Source organism: Natator depressus, chromosome 2 (assembly GCF_965152275.1).
Source record: "Natator depressus isolate rNatDep1 chromosome 2, rNatDep2.hap1, whole genome shotgun sequence".
Lineage (NCBI taxonomy): Eukaryota > Metazoa > Chordata > Testudines > Cheloniidae > Natator > Natator depressus.
Genome location: NC_134235.1, coordinates 55,971,745 through 55,989,745, shown reverse-complemented (window position 1 = coordinate 55,989,745; position 18,001 = coordinate 55,971,745). Strand labels below are relative to the sequence as shown.

Here is an 18,001-nt window from a genome sequence, read left to right as displayed (position 1 = left end):
CTAGATTATCAGGGTGGGAAGGGACCTCAGGAGGTCATCTAGTCCAACCCCCTGCTCAATGCAGGACCAATCCACAATTTTTGCCCCTTTGTGTCTCCTCACAAAGCACCCCTGAAAGCTGCGCTGGACTACCTTCTAGATCTAAAACAGAATGTGACCATTAGTTCCCTAAGGGTACATTTGGCTGCTATCTCCGCTTTCCGTATACGGGAGGATAATAGGCCCCTTTTCTCCTACCCCATTGTTAGTCAATTTCTGAAGGGCATGGCCAGACTATACCCTCAAGTGCGGGACCCCATCTCTCTTGGGGACCTTAATTTAGCCCTGACTAGTCTAACGGGACTCCACTTTGAAACTTTTGTGACTTGTTCCTTCCTTCACCTTTCCATGAAGGTAGTATTCCTAGTAGTGATCACCTCAGCCAGAAGAGTTGGTGAGCTGAGAGCTCTAGTATCAGAACCACCTTATACCATTTTTACAAGGATAAGGTTTATCTCTATCTACACCCTTAGGTCCTTACAAAAGTAGTCTCTCTAGTTTTCATGTTAACCAAGATATCTGCCAACATTTTTTCCAAACCCCATCACCACAAGCATGAAGAAAGACTTTACTCACTGGATGCGAGAAGAGCATTAGCTTTCTACCGAGTGCTCACTAAATCTTTCCAAACTTCTTTACAGCTCTTTGTCACAGTTGCTGATAGAGTTAAGGGCAATCCAGTTTCCTCCCAGAGAATCTCCTTCTGGATCTCTCCCTGTATCCATTTGTGCTACCAACTGTGTAACACACCCCTACCATGTCCAGAACCGGCACATTCTACTAGAGCACAAGCAGTTTCTGCAGATTTCCTGGCTTGAGTACCAATTGTTGATATTTGTAATGCAGCGACTTGATCATCAGTCCACGCTTTCACTTCTCATTACACCATCAACTGTCAGTGCAGAGACGATGCCAGTTTCAGACAGGTGATCCTGTGATCACTGTTTAGATGGACTCTGAACCCACTTCCATAGCTGTTTCCGTGAGAGTCACCTACATGGAATTGACATGTGCAATCACTCGAAGAAACAGTTTACCTTTCCGCAACAGTTGTTCTTTGAGGTGTATTCCACAATCTGCCTGCCTTCCCCTCTCTAGTGGAGTCAAATGGGCACGAAGGAAGAGAGAGGTTGGGGTGGCTCTGCCTTCTTATACCAGCACGCAGTGCCACGTGGCGACAGAGGGCGCTCAAGCTGCCCCAATGGGTACCTTTGAGGGGGGGAAAAAATCTGACATCTTTGCAAGAGGGTGCGAACACCTCTCTAGTGGAATGTACATATGCAACACACCTCAAAGAACAGCAGTTACGGAAATGTAGGTAACTGTTTCTTTTGAAACTTTCGAAACTAACAGTTTTGAAATGTCACTTCAGATTGATGTTTTGTTTTGCCAAGAAAAAATGAAAATTTGGTTTCAGTTGGAAAAAATGTTTTTTCAGTTCAGCAACCAAACCGAAAAATCAGCTTGCATAGCTGCGTCACACATATTCCTGAATGTTTCAGCAGGTCTAGTTGTTATATCTTTATGTATCTTGCAGGTCACGCAAACACCTTTATTCCTTAGCACACCACACCCTCTGGAAGCTAGAAAATGTGTCTTCTAATGGGATAACAAAACACAGAAATACCAGTTGTCTTCAAAGTGAGTATGCTGTGGCTTTCATTAAGACTTGTGGTACACCGAATGCAATATAACAATTCACAGATAAATTCTTGACACTCATGGGCTTTCAAAATATTACCTCTACATGACTGTTTTCCTCCCTTGAAATTTGCTATTAGCTTGTTCTTCAAGTACTCCACCATTTTTTGTCTGCATTTGGAACAGGAAAGCCGCAATCACGGTGCCTCAGGATTCTGCCTGGTTTCAGATTTGGGGGCCAAGTTCTAAAACTTCAAGAGCTAAAATTTTGCAAAATGATTTGAGGTCACCAACCAACCAAAAGATCTAGGAAACAGCTGATTATGCTGTCCACTTCATGATTTATCACACTTTAGAGTATATTTTATTTATAAGAAATCAGTTAGTAGTGTCTGTCCTGGATCTCTGGCCAGGGTAATTCTGGGGAGAAATTCCTCATTTTGTAGGGGAGGAGGAAGAAACAGGTAGGCTAGCTTTTTAATAAAAGACAGCTGTGGCAAAGCTGCACAGATTTAGGATGTTAAAATAAGCCGCAGGGGAGATGGGTAGGTGGTCAAAGGTGCATGTAAATAGTTACAAGGTAGATTTTGTACTGTTTTATTTGTAGTAATGGAGAAATGTTTAATGCTGTTCAGAATTCTTGTTCGTTAAATATTTAAAGTACAAGTAAAATTCTTTTACTGGTACAATCTCTTACAGGAATTTAGTGGCCATTTGTAAGTATCCTTCTTTTTTGAGTACCCCAACAGACGGTCAGATTCTCTACTGTGCTTATCCCACATAGACACTTACAATAGTCCAAAGTAGATGTAAAGGCTAACAAATCAAACAGTAATATTCTACACTCACTTTGTTCTTGCTTCTCACGGGTGTAAATGTTACAGTGGAGAATTGGGTTCAGAACGTTGACATTTATTGATCTTTGTGTGCTTAACTTATTAATTTAGGTCTCAGTGATTTGCAGAACATTGAAAATGATGGAAAATCTCTGTCTCACAGGCCAACTCGCCGAAAGAAGCAGGTGTGTATTGGTTTTATGCTATAAATGGACCTAAAATTAATCTACAAAATGTATGGGTATTCCATCAGAGGAAATGTAACATAGCATTCTTTCCAACTTTAGTTACTGTGCAGCATGTTGCTATAAGACAGCAGTTCCTGGCAGGAGCTTTGGACAAGCCAGCACCCATGATTTTGTCATGCAGTGGCTTAATGTTGGACTGTCACCTTAGTGAACAAAGTGCTCCATAATTGGGATGAAGTTTTCAAAGTAAACCTATTACAGTAGTCTGATAACAGGCAACTTCCCATAATGCTGCATTTCATAAAGGCCTTATCCATGAAGAAAATGTAGAAATCTGTTTGTAGTCACTATTTTAAACGCTAGTTACATCAGACACCAACTAAAGTACCACCTAACTTTGGGAAACCTAGAAATATGACCTTAATATAGGGATGTTATGAAAAGGGTATTTAAAGTGCACTTGACTTTGCTTGGGAACAAGACTACTACTGTTTTGAAATAATACATCTGGTATACAGTAAACTTTTTGAAATGACTGTCATGATGTTCGAAATAATGATGAAAATCTTCTAACTCTTAAAGCTAAAATATAGGCTTCAGTTTTCAACGTAGAGGGGCACTCTGAAGAGATTGTTGTAAATCTTGAGTCTCCAAACTGTCATTTACAACAGCCTGACACAAGCTGTTTCATCCTTTTACCTTGAGTTCATCAGGAAAAGATGAACTTATTTTTGTGACTCAAATTTTTAAGAATAACTAGAGAAAAGAACTTTCCTATCAGTTTACTGTAGAGCAGTGGTTCCCAAACTTGTTCCGCCGCTTGTGCAGGGAAAGCCCCTGGTGGGCCGGGCCAGTTTGTTTACCTGCCATGTCCGCAGGTTTGGCTGATCGCGGCTCCAGACCAATGGGAGCCGCTGGAAACAGTGGCCAGTACGTCCCTCGGCCCGCGCCACTTTCAGCAGCTCCCATTAGCCTGGAGCTGCGAACCACGGCCGCTGGGAGCCGCGATCGGCCGAACCTGCGGACGCAGCAGGTAAACAAACCGGCCTGGCCTGGCAGGGGCTTTCCCCGCACAAGCGGCGGAACAAGTTTGGGAACCACTGCTGTAGATAGATGTCCTTCTAGCTCCTTTATTCTTCCCTTCCTTAATAGCCTATATTGAAGTCAAAGTACTGGTTAAATTTACAGGTACATCCAATCCTCAAACTAGACCATCTACTAATGAGAGATCCATTATTAAGCCACCAAAATCCATACCCCCCAGAGACTAGATATGGGAACAGGCACCACATTAAAACACTGATTTGAAACACAATTTATTTCAAAGCAAAGCTTAACCATGGCAAAAACTTTACAATCTCCTTAGAACCTACAGATGTTTTATCAAAACAAAATTTTAGAGGGGCACATTAACAATGCATCTGTTTGCCTTAAAATATTTATTCCCTTCATACAGAAACATAGCCAAATTGCTCAAAGCAGCGCCCCCTTTCCTCTTGTTTCATTATTGATGAAGGTAGCAAAAACTGCCACTTAATGACATGAAGAATATTGGCACATTGCCACATGATTTAAAAAAAAAAAAACCCACTTATACTGCACCTGGTGCTAAGTTTGCACTCCTCACTAATACAGAAAAACTATATATATATAATCAATATTTTGTTCTTTGCTATGGTAGTTCTGCATCAGTAGTTAATTATAAACACCTTTCCCAGACTTGTGCTGACTTTAATGATCTTTGTGAACAGATACCTTAGAAAGACTAGAAGCTATGATGGTTACAGTTCCTAACTATGTGGTAAAGTCAACCCTATAAAAATGCAGAAACCCAACAACAGACAGAAATGGATAAAAGTTGGTAGGGGATGGGAAAAATTCCTAAATTCTTATAAAGAATGGAAAGAGAAAAATTCAAATTCTACACAATTGCTCTCATGAACCTATAGAATGCATACTTTATCACCTAGCTATTTCTGTGCAGTAGTCCTTGTCAGTGGGATTTTTAGTATCCATATTACACAGAGCAATGTTTTTGGTATTCCAAAAAGTTGAGTCTGCTCATCCACATAATTATGTGGGTTATATAAGACTGTTTGCATGCATAAAAGAATGCTGTGAATGTCACAGAAAGGGTTGTTGACTTTTAGAACTCCCTTTTCCATGCAGTCCCTCTTTCAATGTTGGCTTTGTTTGTTCTTGTTTTGTAATGGCATTTCGTTGCAATGGTTCAGTGCCCGTTTTCAGCTTTTCATAGCAACATTTTTCAGTTAAGCTACATTTTAGTCTGATGCAACGCTATTGAAAGGAGAATCCTCTGTAATTTCTAATGCCTTTCAGTAGTAAATTGAACTCTACAGATGCAAGTGCCACTTACTTATTTTACGGTGCTAGAGAGCTCCCTTTTATACCCCTTTTTTGTGTGAGAGGTCCTTTAGTGCCATGAGTAGCCCAACTGCAACCAGTGGGGCTTGCTGCTGAAGCAAGGGATCCAGAATTGGACCTTTATTTGTGTCTCAGAAGAAAATTTAGATTTTTTTTGGACAGGTTGGTGGGGAGGATTCAATTTAACTTCCAAGGATGTGTAATACTGGTTTCCAAAGAGCAATTATATGTAAAGGATTTAAGAGGAGTTTGTAGTAGCTTATCACAGAGGATTTAAACTGTTAGTTTTGCTTTTTGTAATTATTTGTCACCAACTTTTCAATTTGGGTCAGTACTGGCTTGCTCTTTTTGTGGCCAGATTCGCCATTTGGCTTAACGGGTGGTAACTAGCATCATTAACCTGGAACAAATCTAGCCCTCAATAAATCTAAGCTATTGAGTCCCAATGTTTGTAGAGTCCTTCATCCTACATTTTAGGAATGGGCTTGGAAGGGGACACTCAAACTGTATGAGGAAGCTTGACATTTTAAACTAAAATTCAATTTATATGAAATAGAAATGTAAATATTTTTAGGAGAGCAACTTTTAGATTGTAAACTCAGGGTGGGGATGGTGTCTGTGTTTTTTACAGCACTTAACAGAATGAGGCTCAGGCTCCTATCCTATTGGTACTTTCTGGTTGCTATCACAATGTGATTCTTAAATAATACATAGTAGTAAGAAAGGGTCTGGTGACATAAATCATGTAGTTTAGTGTGCTAGCACTGCTATGGTTATCCTTCTAGTAGCATTTCCAGAATAACTCACCCTTACAGAGTTATTCCTTTATCATTAAAACTCTTTATGATCCTGGGGTGAAAAATGACAACTGATGAGTACATTTAGATTTACATTAAAAATGTGTTCACCTTATGAAAGAACAGGGCAAAAGCAGAGGGAGGTAGTATCCAATTCTGAAATCTGCCAGTTACTGTTACTGCTGTTGCCTAGTTCTCTAGTGGACAGAGAAGGCATACTGCTATTCCTCCTCTAAGCAGCTTACAATATTACTTAAGATATATTACAGCGAGGGATGATGCAAACAGTAAAATTATGAGAATATTTTAGTTCCCTCTTACTTTTTTTTCTGTGATTTGAAAATCTGTTTAATTCTGTATAGAATATGCTGTTTGAGAGACTGGTAAGGTTCAGGAGTGGACATCAGCATTGGAAGGCTAGTTAAAAGTGAGCCTTTAGTAGGGCTATAAACTCCCAAATGGTTTGCTTCATTTTTTTATGAATGAAATGGTACCTGTTAGAGCTATAAAACTAGATTCCATTGACTTCCCATTTGTTTCTGGATGGAATTTGAGATGTCTGAACCTGAAACGTAACAGGCTTTATAGTTAGAGTATATTAAAAGTTGGCCCCCTCCATGCTTTACCCTGAAAGTTGAGATCAGCTGGGACACTTGAGCTGACAGTTCCCCTAGATTTGTATGTTTTGAGAGCAGGGAATTCCCAGAGGAAGGTCTATGTTTTGGATTTTTCTTTTCCTGTTCACGTTTACATTTGTCCAAAAGAGAGTTAAGTTGCTGTGGTAGTGTATTGCAAGAACATTGTGTTTACTTCCTGGTGGATTGATTTTAAATTGCCAATTTTAATCATGATTTAAATAAGTAAACAGGAAACTTTGATTGATTTAAATACATTTTGTATCTTTTGCCTTTTTACTTTTTAGTTATTTCCTAAAGAAAGGTTGACTCTCATTGGTTGGTAACCATTCCAATATGTTGGGTTTTTTTCATCTAAACATAGCCTTTACACTGAGCTTGGTATTATTTTTTACTAATCAGGAGGATGCACCATATCTATATACAGTTATTTAAGAAATTATATAGCTCCTCTTTCATTTATTCAGATTAATCATTTATATATTAAGTGTTTAAAAATGGTGGATTTACTAGATTTTTACTTGTGATTTGAGTCAAGTTCTAGTTGGATGGAAATTCTAATTTGATTAAAATTGCACACAAATAGCATTTTAAATAGTTTTATTTAATACAAAAAATCTTAAATATGCTGGATACATAAGAAAAGGGTTTATCAAAACATGTTTTTCATTCAAAGCTAAGTGTTGAATAAAACAAAGTATTATCTGCAGTTAGTAAATTGAACTGATTTTCCTTCAAGATTTTAGAACTAATAGAGCTCATCCTCTCACACTGATCATAGATCAGAAGAAGAAAAAGAGCTTTCCTGGTTTGCAACTCCCAGTTGGTTTCTTGACTGAATCAACTTTTCAGTCACATGGGGTGCATGAGCAGTTGTGCAGCACCTCCGCATGCCAAATACAGAAATGAAATGGTGTCCTCCAGGCAGTGTGACCTCACATGAACTATATGTACAAGTACCTACTGTACAGAGTACACCATTTTGTAGCACAAAATGACATCCTCCATGCAGCGAGACCTCGCACTCATGGTACGTGAGAAGTCATGCCATGCGAAGGATGCCATTTTGTAGAGCAGGTTTCTGGCATGTGCAGCATTTCACTGCAATGCTCTCTACATTCCAGGCAGCTACTGCTGGGGAGTGGACAACATGAGCACCAGAAGTGGCCCATTGGCCACCAGTTGGGCCACCCTGAACTAATAATTGAACTGAAGTAGTTGAATAAACTGAAATGAAGAAAATATTCTCTCTGACAGAAGAGGCTACTGCTGTCAGAAATTAGTTTAGCACTTCAACAAAGTCTGATTCCAGGTGCTTAGCCTGTGACTTCCACCAATTCTTTACTTTGATCTTCAAAAGAAAATTTGTGCTGCTTAATATTTTTTATTTAATTTTAATTATAGTAAGTTTCAAATTAAATTTTAAATAGGTTTATTTTAAAAGTATACCTGTGCTTTAATTTAAATTAAAAAATCAATTTTAAATTTTTTTTTAATCATAGATTTTTATCCAGCCTGATACAGTTAATACTTTGGTCTAATTTCTGTTGTTGTTTTTTACTGTGCAGGTGCTAGGTGGTGTTGGTGTCTTGTGATATACAGGAGGTCAGACTAGATGACCTGGTTGTCCTTTCTGGTCTTTAACTCTATGACTAAAGACTTTTTTGAGGGTTGAGTTGGGAGGGTTTCTAGCTTTGTTGGGTTTGGAAGTTCTTTTGTGTCATATTTGATAACTCGATGCATTTTGTATGTTTAATTTTGTACTTGTGGGCCTATCATTATAGTTGCATTAATAGCAAAATACACTAAATATACTGCTGTAGTCTTAGATTAGTTTAGATGTAGCATGGTCTTCTGGTTAGTGCACATGACTAGATGTCAGATGGGTAGTTGCTTTGACCTTGAGCAAGTTGCTTACCTCTGTCTTAAATGGAAATAATATACACGTGCTTGTATTTAAAATCCTGGATAAAAAGTACTAAACATATAAAAACTAACATTTGAAATGCCATTGCTGTTGGTACACAGCATCTGCTTTTGATACTTATTTCTCAAGTGAAACTGTCACAGAAATAGCTACCTATATATCATATTGACTAAGTACTGTCTGTTGTCTGAATGGTCATTCTGCATGTCAATTAATGTTAGTCTTGGTCATCACTGATAAAATTTTCAAGAGCCTGTCTAGTAAATTTTGAAAGCCAGTCAGACATTGGGTAGCATTTTCAAAATGCACCTATGTCTTTATTATGTGACATTCTATGTGAAACTTCAGCAGCCCAAATGTATTTATTCTAAAGGGCTATCTATTTAAATCCACCAAACCCAAACAGGAAAATATCTCCCAAAGTATCAGATGTAACCTGAAAATGTAGAATTGTACTACCTTTAATGTAGCATTATATGAATACATGTAAACTAATAAGTGAAATATAAACAATATTTTCATACATTTCTGGTATTTATACTAAATGTGTCAAATTAGAACTTTCTACGGAGAAAATTTAGTGTACAATTGTTATCTTTCTAAAGCGATGGACTTGGGAAGAAGACAATAGACTGAAGAATGGGGTAAAGAAGTTTGGAGTGGGAAATTGGAATAAAATTCTGATTCATTATGACTTCAACAACCGAACCAGTGTCATGTTAAAAGACAGATGGAGAACTATGATCAAGCAAAACATTGCTTAGTTGGACAGTAAGAACTAACTTCAACTCCTACCCCACTTTTCCCGTGAAGATTTATGTTTGGACACCTATCTAGTTTTTCCCAATAATTTTGGTTATAAAGTGTTGTGGGCAGTTTAAGTTGATATAAAAGAACTTCCTGTGTGTGAATTCATTCTTACAGTAATGTAAGACTAATGTTTCTCTCTATGAATGTATATACTAGGAAAAGCAATAAGTGATAGTGTAAGCTCTTCTTTTTTTTTTTTTTTTTTTTTTTTCCTTTAGAATGTTTTAATATTTTGAATTTTTAATTCTGCAAAGCAAAGGTACTGTAGCTTGTTAATTCTGGTTGGGCAAGGCAAAGTCTCAAAACTAGCATCCTGAAAGTGGAACCACAATAATAAAAGGTATACATCATCTGTATATCCTCTCTCTTGTTTGAGTATAGATATGTAACTTAACATAAAAGATGGCATTTATCTGTATAAAGTGGATGTTATCACTCATGAAATGTAAATGTTTTACTTAATTTGTAAAATACTAATTATATAATATTAAAGCTGTAAATAGAATGTAAAACAGTATGCTGTATTTGTACCCAAAATACAAAGCATTTAGAGATTAGTCACATCATAAAGGCTTGCATCAGCAATTACAGTTTGTTTAATCCTCAAAGAGAATCAGATTAAGGTAGGTCATGCAGCATCAATGTGATGTTTTTTGATCTCTGTCCAGCATTTCATTCTTGAGATATCTTGGTCAAAGTGGCTTGTACACTTATTTATCTGCAGGCATGACTCCAAATGGTCTGCAAGATTTTTGTGCAAAGTATCTTAAATTAGCAATGCAAGTGGTTTTTTTTAATAGAAATACTCACGGCATTGCTCCATTTGTAAAGATGCCATTTTGAAGTTACCTATGCTGCTGGCACAACTGAAAATTAATCTTAGCTCTTCTTTCACAGAAGAGGAAATTGGGGTGAGGTGGAACGGGAGTGGGGAGTAATATTGTGATAGTACCTATCACTTGTAGGTCACGTAATCCTCTTGTGGGTCTCTGTTCTCCCATCCCCCAGTTGCAACCTTGACTCTCTAGTATGACTCTACCAGTCAGGATATGGAAGGCTTGAGACATACGGTTCGGTAGCCTGTTTAGTTGACACATGGCAGGCCATTGCGCATAGGGAATGATATAGCTGGCTCAGAGGGCTGCTTCTGTATTTTCTCACCGTCAACTAGTGAAGATAAACTCTGGGAAGGGCAGCTCATGTAAGTGCATCAGGATGCTATTAGCTCATATGAAAAGAGTGAGTGCTCCCTAAGCAGCACAGTGTGCCACCTATTGCCTTTTAGGGAGCATCTGGCTGTCTCTTCCAGTCTTAAACCTGTGGTACAGAATGCCAAAATCTCAAGGAAAAGGCTTTGTAGATTAAGGAGAAAACACATACTTCCCTGTCCACCAGGTCGTCTTAAAAATTATTGTGGAATCATTAAGTTGCCTTTTCACAACTTCTGTGGGTTAGACAAGTACCACCATGATGGGTCTGGCAGATAGCCATGGTTCACGATGACAAACGGCTACTTCAATGGTGAGCTGCCTATTCTGAGGCTCTTTTAACAAGTTGCATTAGGCTCTTCACAATAATTCTCTCCTGAACACCTTCCTCCTGCCACCATACTGAATGTCAGAAGTTTGAGACTTCTAAATAAGATTTCCTGCTGTATCTAGTTCATACATCAGCATTCCATCAGAGCTCCTGAGTTCAGGTGTAAACCAGTTTTCTGAGATCCTCTCTGTCCCATGAGCAAAGGAAAACAGAAGTCAAAAGATTCCGGAAGTGAGCTGCTGGCTAGATAAGTGGTGTAGGGTTGAACATTGGTCCGCCCTCTACAGAGATGGGAGGACCTTATACTTTGGATGGCCTCCACCTCAATAGAAGGGGGACTAATCTTCTCAGGGACAGACTGGTCAGAGTAGTCAGGAAGGTGTTTAAATTAATAATAAAGGGGGAGCCTAAAAAGAAGAGTATGAATGAGCATTCAGTACAAAATCAAGATGTAGAGAACAAAATCAAGGAATCAAGTCATAAAGGAAAAAAAAATTGCTTATACACCAATGCTAGAGCCTGGGTAACAAATGAGGAATTGGAATTGCTCATTTATGAGCATAAATTTGATCTAGCTGGCATTACTGAACTTGTTGGAATGATTCCCATTACTGGAATGTTAAAATCAATGGTTAAAGCCTATTTGAAGGATCAAGTTGGCAACCGGGGTGTGGGAGTAGCACTCTGTCAAAAATGGCTTTACCTGTTTCCAAGTAACTTATAACTCAGAAGAAAATGATCTTGAACGCTTATGCATCAGTGTCCTAACAGATAAAGCGCAATATGGGGTATTAGTTTGTGTCTGCTGCAGCCTACCAGATTGTACTGTGCAGCAGGCTGACTGGCTTCTTACGTATTATCAACAACGCATAGGGAAAAAAGCTGAATGATTGTGGGGGACTTGGACTGCAGTGACACATGCTGGCACTCTTATGTTGCCAGTACTAAAACATCCTTGGAATTTCTAAATATTATAGATGACAATTTCTAACTCGACAAGTGTTGCATCCAACATGGGGGAATTCTAACTTTGTCTTGACAAGTAAAGAGGAATTCACGAGAGAACTAAAAATTAATAGTAACTTAAGTACAAGTGATTGATTGTGACTTGATCACATTTATCAAGTGCAAACAGAATAAAGTCCACACCAGTGACACATATACATGGAGCTTTAAAAGGGCCAAATTCATAAAGCTGAAAATGATTGAGCCAAATCATCTTAGAGGAAGAACTTAATTAGTAAAAATGTAAATAATTGGGAATTATTTAAGACCACTTTACTAGATGCCCAGAACGCTACAATCAAGGAAGAAGGCCATTCTGGTTAAACCAACCTGGTTCAGAGAGGAAGTGAAGGCAGTTGTTTGTTTTTTAAAAGGAATGTTGATAGCTTCTGATTTATATTAATTACTCGAATTGAGAAAATTGATAAGGGAAGCAAAGGGATACAAGAAGAAATCTATGGCTAGCAGCGTTAAGGAAAATAAGGACGATTTTTTAAGTGTCTGTTAGGAACAAAGAGAATCCTAACAATGGCATTGGTCCATTACTAGATTGAAATAGAATTATCAATAATAATGCAGATAAGGAAGAAATGTTCAATAAGTATTTGGGGGAAAGATATGATATGATATGTAGTCATATCATAACACTCAATTCTACTAGTATCTCAGGATGATGTTAAAACAGCAGCTACTAAAGTTTAGACACTTTTTGAATCAGCAGGTCTAGTTAACTTGCATTCAGCAGTTTTAAAAGAGCTGGCTGAGGAGTTCACAGGACCATTAATGTTGAGTTCTCAACAAGTCTTGGAACACTGGGGAAGTTCCAGAAGATTGGAAGAAAGCTAATGTTGTGCCAGTATTTAAAAAGGATGAATGGGATAACCTGGGTAATTATAGGCCTGTCAGTCTGATGACAATCCTGGGTAGGATAAGAGAGGCTGCTATGGGACTCAACCAAGAATTAAATGAGGGTAATATAACATGGGTTTATGGAAAATAGATCCTGTCAAACTAATTTGATATCCTTTTTTTGATGCAATTACAGATTTGGTTGATAGAGATGATAGCATTTATGCAATATACATAGACTTTGACTTGGAACTGCATGATACTCTGATTATAGAACTAGAAGGATATAAAATTAACCTTGTGCACATTAAATGGATTAGAAGCTGGCTAACTGATGGGTCTCAACATGTAATTGTAAATAGAAAATCATCGTTAAATGGGTGTTTCTAGTGGGATCCTGCAGGGATCAGTTCTTAGCTTCACACTCATTAATTTTTTTTATTAATGACCTGGAAGAAAATATAAGTTCATCACTGAAAAGTTTAGATGACACAAATTGAGGGGAGTGCTAAATAATGAAAAGGATAAGTCACTGATTCATGGTGGTATTGATCACTTGGTAAGGTAGACCCAAGCAAAGAGAATCATAGGACTAGAAGGGACCTTGAGATCATCTAGTACAGTCCCCTGCACTTATGGCAGAACTAAGTATTATCTAGAACATTCGTGACCAGTGTTTGTCTAACCTGCTCTTAATCTCCAATGACAGAGATTTCACAGCCTCCCTAGGCAATTTATTCTCGTACTTAACACCCTGACAGGAAGTTTTTCCTAACGTCCAACCTAAACCTCCCTTGCTGCAATTTAAGCCCATTGCTTCTTGTCCTATCCTCAGAGGTTAAGAAGAACAATTCTTCTCCCTCCTCCTTGTAATAACCTTTTATGTACTTGAAAATTGATTATCATGTCCCATCTCAGTCTTCTTTTTTTCAGACTTAAAAAAACCCAACTTTTTCAGTCTTCCCTCATAGGTCATGTTTTCTAGACCTTTAATCATTTTTGTTGCTCTTCTCTGGACTTTCTCCAATTTGTCCACTTCTTTCCTGAAATGTGGTGCCCAGACCTGGACACAATACTCCAGTTGAGGCCTAATCAGCGCAGAGTAGAGCGGAATAATTATTTCTCGTGTCTTGCTTACAACACTCCTGCTAATACATCCCAGAATTATGATCACTTTTTTTTTTTTTTTTTTTTTTTTGCAATAATGTTACATTGTTGACTCATATTTAGCTTGTGGTCCACTATGACCCACAGATGCCTTTCTGCAGTACTGCTTCCTAGGCAGTTATTTCTGAGTTTGTATGTGTGCAACTGATTTGTTCCTTCCTAAATGGAGTACTTTGCCTTTGTCCTTCATTTGTCCATGAATTTCATCCTATTTACTTCAGACCATTTCTCCAGTTTGTCCAGATCATTTTGAATTTTAATCCTATCCTCCAAAGCACTTGCAACCCCTCCCAGCTTGGTATTGTCCGCAAACTTTATAAATGTACTCTCTTTGCCATTATCTAAATCACTGAAGATATTGAACAGAACCGGACCCAGAACTGATCCCTGTGGGACCCCACTTGTTATGCCCTTCCAGCATGACTGTGAACAACCGGTAATTACTCTCTACTACTTTCCAGCCAGTTTTGCACCCACCTTAGTAGTTCCATCTAGGTTGCATTCCCTAGTTTGTTTGAGAAGGTCATGCAAGACAGTTTCAAAAGCTTTACTAAAGTGAAGCTATACCATGTCAACTGTGTTTCCCCCTCATCCACAAGGCTTATTACCCTGTCAAAGAAAGATATCAAGTTGGTTTGACATGATTTGTTGTCGACAAATCCATGCTGTTACTTATCACCTTATTTTCTTCTAGATGTTTGCAAATTCATTGCTTAATTATTTGCTCCATTATCTTTCCAGGTACAGAAGTTAAGCTGACTGGTCTGTAATTCCCTGGGTTGTCCTTATTTCCCTTTTTATAGATTGGCACTGTATTTACCCTTTTCCAGTCTTCTGGAATCTCTCCCGTCTTCCATGACTTTTCAGCTCCTCGAGTATTCTAGGATGCATTTCATCAGGCCCTGGTGACTTGAAGACATCTAATTTGTCTAAGTAATTTTTAACTTGTTCTTTTCCTATTTTAGCCTCTGATCCTACCTCATTTTCACTGGCATTCACTATGTTAGATGTCCAATCACCACCAATCTTCTTGATGAAAACTGAATCAAAGAAGTCATTAAGCATCTCTGCCATTTCCACATTTTGTGTTATTTCCCCCCCCCCCCCCCATTGATTAATGGTCCTACTCTGTCCTTGGTCTTCCTCTTGCTTTTAATGTATTTGTAGAATGTTTTCTTGTTACCCTTTATGTCTCTAGTTAGTTTGATCTCATTTTGTGCCTTAGCCTTTCTAATTTTGTCCCTATATATTTGTGTTATTTGTTTATATTCATTCTTTGTAATTTGACCTAGTTTCCACTTTTTGTAGGACTTTTTTTTTTATTTTTAGATCCTTGAAGATCTCCTGGTTAAATCAGGGTGGTCTCTTGCCAGACTTCCTATCTTTCCTACACAGTGGGGTAGTTTGCTCTTGTGCCCTTAATGTCTCTTTGAAAAACTGCCAATTGTCTTCAGTTGGTTTTCCCCTTAGACTTGCTTCCCATGGGATCTTACCTACCAACTCCCTGAGTTTGCTAAAGTCTGCCTTCTTGAAATCCACTGTCTTTATTTTGCTGTTCTCCCTCCTACCATTCCTTAGAATCATGAACTTTATCATATCATGATCACTTTCACGCAAGCTGCCTTCCACTTTCAAATTCTCAACCAGTTCCTCCCTATTTGTCAAAATCAAATCTAGAACAGTGTCTCCCCTAGCAGCTCTCTCTACCTTCTGAAATAAAAAACTGTCTCCAATACATTCCAAGAACTTGTTGGATAATCTGTGCCCTGCTGTGTTGTTTTCCCAACAGTAGTCTGAGTAGTTGAAATCCCCCATCACCAAGTCCTGTGGTTTGGGTGATTTTGTTAGTTGTTTTAAAAAAAAAAAAAAAAAGCCTTATCCAGCTCTTCTTTCTAGTTAGGTGGTCTGTAGTAAACCCCTACCATGACATCACCGTTGTTTTTTACCCTTTATCCTTACCCAGAGACTTTCAACAAGTCTGTCTTCTATTTCCATCTCAACCTCAGTCCAAGTGTATACATTTTTTAATACATAAGGCAACGCCTCCTCCCTTTTTTCCCTGCTTGGTCCTTCCTGAGCAAGCTGTACCCTTCTATACCAATATTCCAGTCATGCATATTATCCCACCTCGTTTCTGTGTTGCTAACTATGTCATAGTTGTGTTTGTTTACTAGCATTTTGAGTTCTTCCTGCTTATTCCCCATACTTCTCGCATTAGTATACAGACCTCTAAGATTCTAAGAAATGTGCATTTTTAGTAGCCTAAATGTAAATATAGATCTAGGAACAAAGAATATAGGCCATACTTACTCTATGGGGGTGAACTTTATCTTGGGAAGCAGTGACTCTGAAAAAGATTTAGGGGTTGTAGTGGACAAACAGCTAAGCATGAGCTCTCAGTGATCCTGTGGCCAAAAGGGCTAATGCAATCCTTGGATGCATAAATAGGGGAATCTCAAGTAAGAGTTGAGTGGTTATTTTGCCTGTGTATTTGGCACTGATGCAACCACTGCTGGAACACTGCATCCAATTCTGGTGTCAACAGTTCAATAAGGATGTTGATAAATTGGAGAGGGTTCAGAGAAGAACCACAAGAGTGATATTAAAGGATTAGAAAATATGCCTTCTAGTGATAGTCTCAAGAAGCTCACTCTAGTTTAACAAAGAGAAGGTAAGGGCTTACTTGATTAGTCTCTAAGTATTACATAGGGAACAAATATTTAATAATAGGCTCTTTAGTCTAGCAGAGAAAGGGTATAACACAATCCAATGGTTCGAAATTGAAACCAGACAAAATTCAGCTTAGAAATAAGGCATACATTTTTAACAATAACAGTAATTAACCAGTGGAACAATTTACCAAGGATCATGGCAGGTTCTCCACTATTGACAATTCTTAAATCAAGATTGGGTGCTTTTCTAAAAGATATTCTCCAGGACTTAATTTGGGGAAGTTCTGTGGCCAGTGTTATACAGGTCAGACTAGATGATCACAATAGTCCCCTTGGCCTTGGAGTCCATGAACCTATAAAACTAAAGGTTTCAGAGTGGCAGCTGTGTTAGTCTGTATTCGCAAAAAGAAAAGGAGTACTTGTGGCACCTTAGAGACTAACAAATTTATTTGAGCATAAGCAGGACGGTGGCCATGGAAGTTGGAATCCGCTAAGGAGTGTGTAACAACTCACCTGCCGAATCAACTAGCCCTGAAAATGGATGGCGCTGGAGCATTGGGCCCATGAGACAAAGAAAAGAGAACTCTCCCTGGGGCTCCTGCCGGCTTCTCCGGGATCGGTTGCGTTACTGCACTGGATGCCTCGCGGCACCCATCTCCACCACTCCAGATTCGGGGATCTGAACCCGACTCCCTTTTGATCAGCTGAGGGCAACGGAGGCCATCGCTCGTCCCTTTGGAATGGTGAACGTGGGTCAGTCCTAAGATAAGCGAGCAACTGCTGTTCACATGGAACCCTTCTCCACTTCGGCCTTCAAAGTTCTCGTTTGAATATTTGCTACTACCACCAAGATCTGCATCTGCGGCGGCACCACCCGGGCCCGCGCCCTAGGCTTCAAGGCGCACCGCAGCGGCCTGCCTACTCTTCGCGGCAGTGAGAGCCGATGAAGTGAGCTGTAGCTCACGAAAGCTCATGCTCAAATAAATTGGTTAGTCTCTAAGGTGCCACAAGTACTCCTTTTCTTTTTATAAAACTAAAGAAAACCTGTCGCATCAGGTGTCCATGATTTCAGGAGTGGGCAAACTTAGTGTTGTGCTGCAATAGGAGACTTGTCTTCCATAACGTTACACTAGTCAAGCAGCCAAGACAGATGCTGTATTGAAAGCAAGGAGTGGAGATACCTGCAATTCATTCTTGTTCAGCGCTATTACAGTGGGAATTTTAAGTGTCAGTTCATCAGTGGGAAGAGAGCTAGACCAATATTCAGTGTTTTTGAAAATCGTACCCAAGACTTTTAGCCAGTGAACAGTGGTTCAAGTACAGTTAGTCACTTATTTCACTGCTGTAACCCAGATACAATTTTAAAGTAAATGAGCATTTTTACTTTGAGATGGATCAATCACCTATTACATCAGGGCAATAGGACAATGCAGTCTAAATTTACACTGCTCTCCGTTAAAGAATAATCTGCAATTTGATACATGGGTGCTTTGTTTAGCATCATGTGCCAA

The 18,001-nt window shown here is 38.8% G+C and overlaps 1 protein-coding gene across 2 annotated transcripts in view; it reads left to right on the top strand.

Annotated features, from left to right (window-relative positions):
• Positions 1-9,681, top strand: part of TERF1 (telomeric repeat binding factor 1) — a 32,351-nt gene extending 22,670 nt beyond the window's left edge. The window contains exons 8-10 of one of the 2 annotated variants that reach the window (XM_074944235.1): positions 1,577-1,680; positions 2,628-2,701; positions 9,054-9,681. In XM_074944235.1, coding sequence (XP_074800336.1) covers positions 1,577-1,680; positions 2,628-2,701; positions 9,054-9,212 — 337 coding nt within the window. In that variant the 3' untranslated portion in view covers positions 9,213-9,681. The remainder of the gene's footprint in view (positions 1-1,576; positions 1,681-2,627; positions 2,702-9,053) is intronic. The other variant, XM_074944236.1, reaches the window with a different exon arrangement.
• Positions 9,682-18,001: the final 8,320 nt, after the last annotated feature.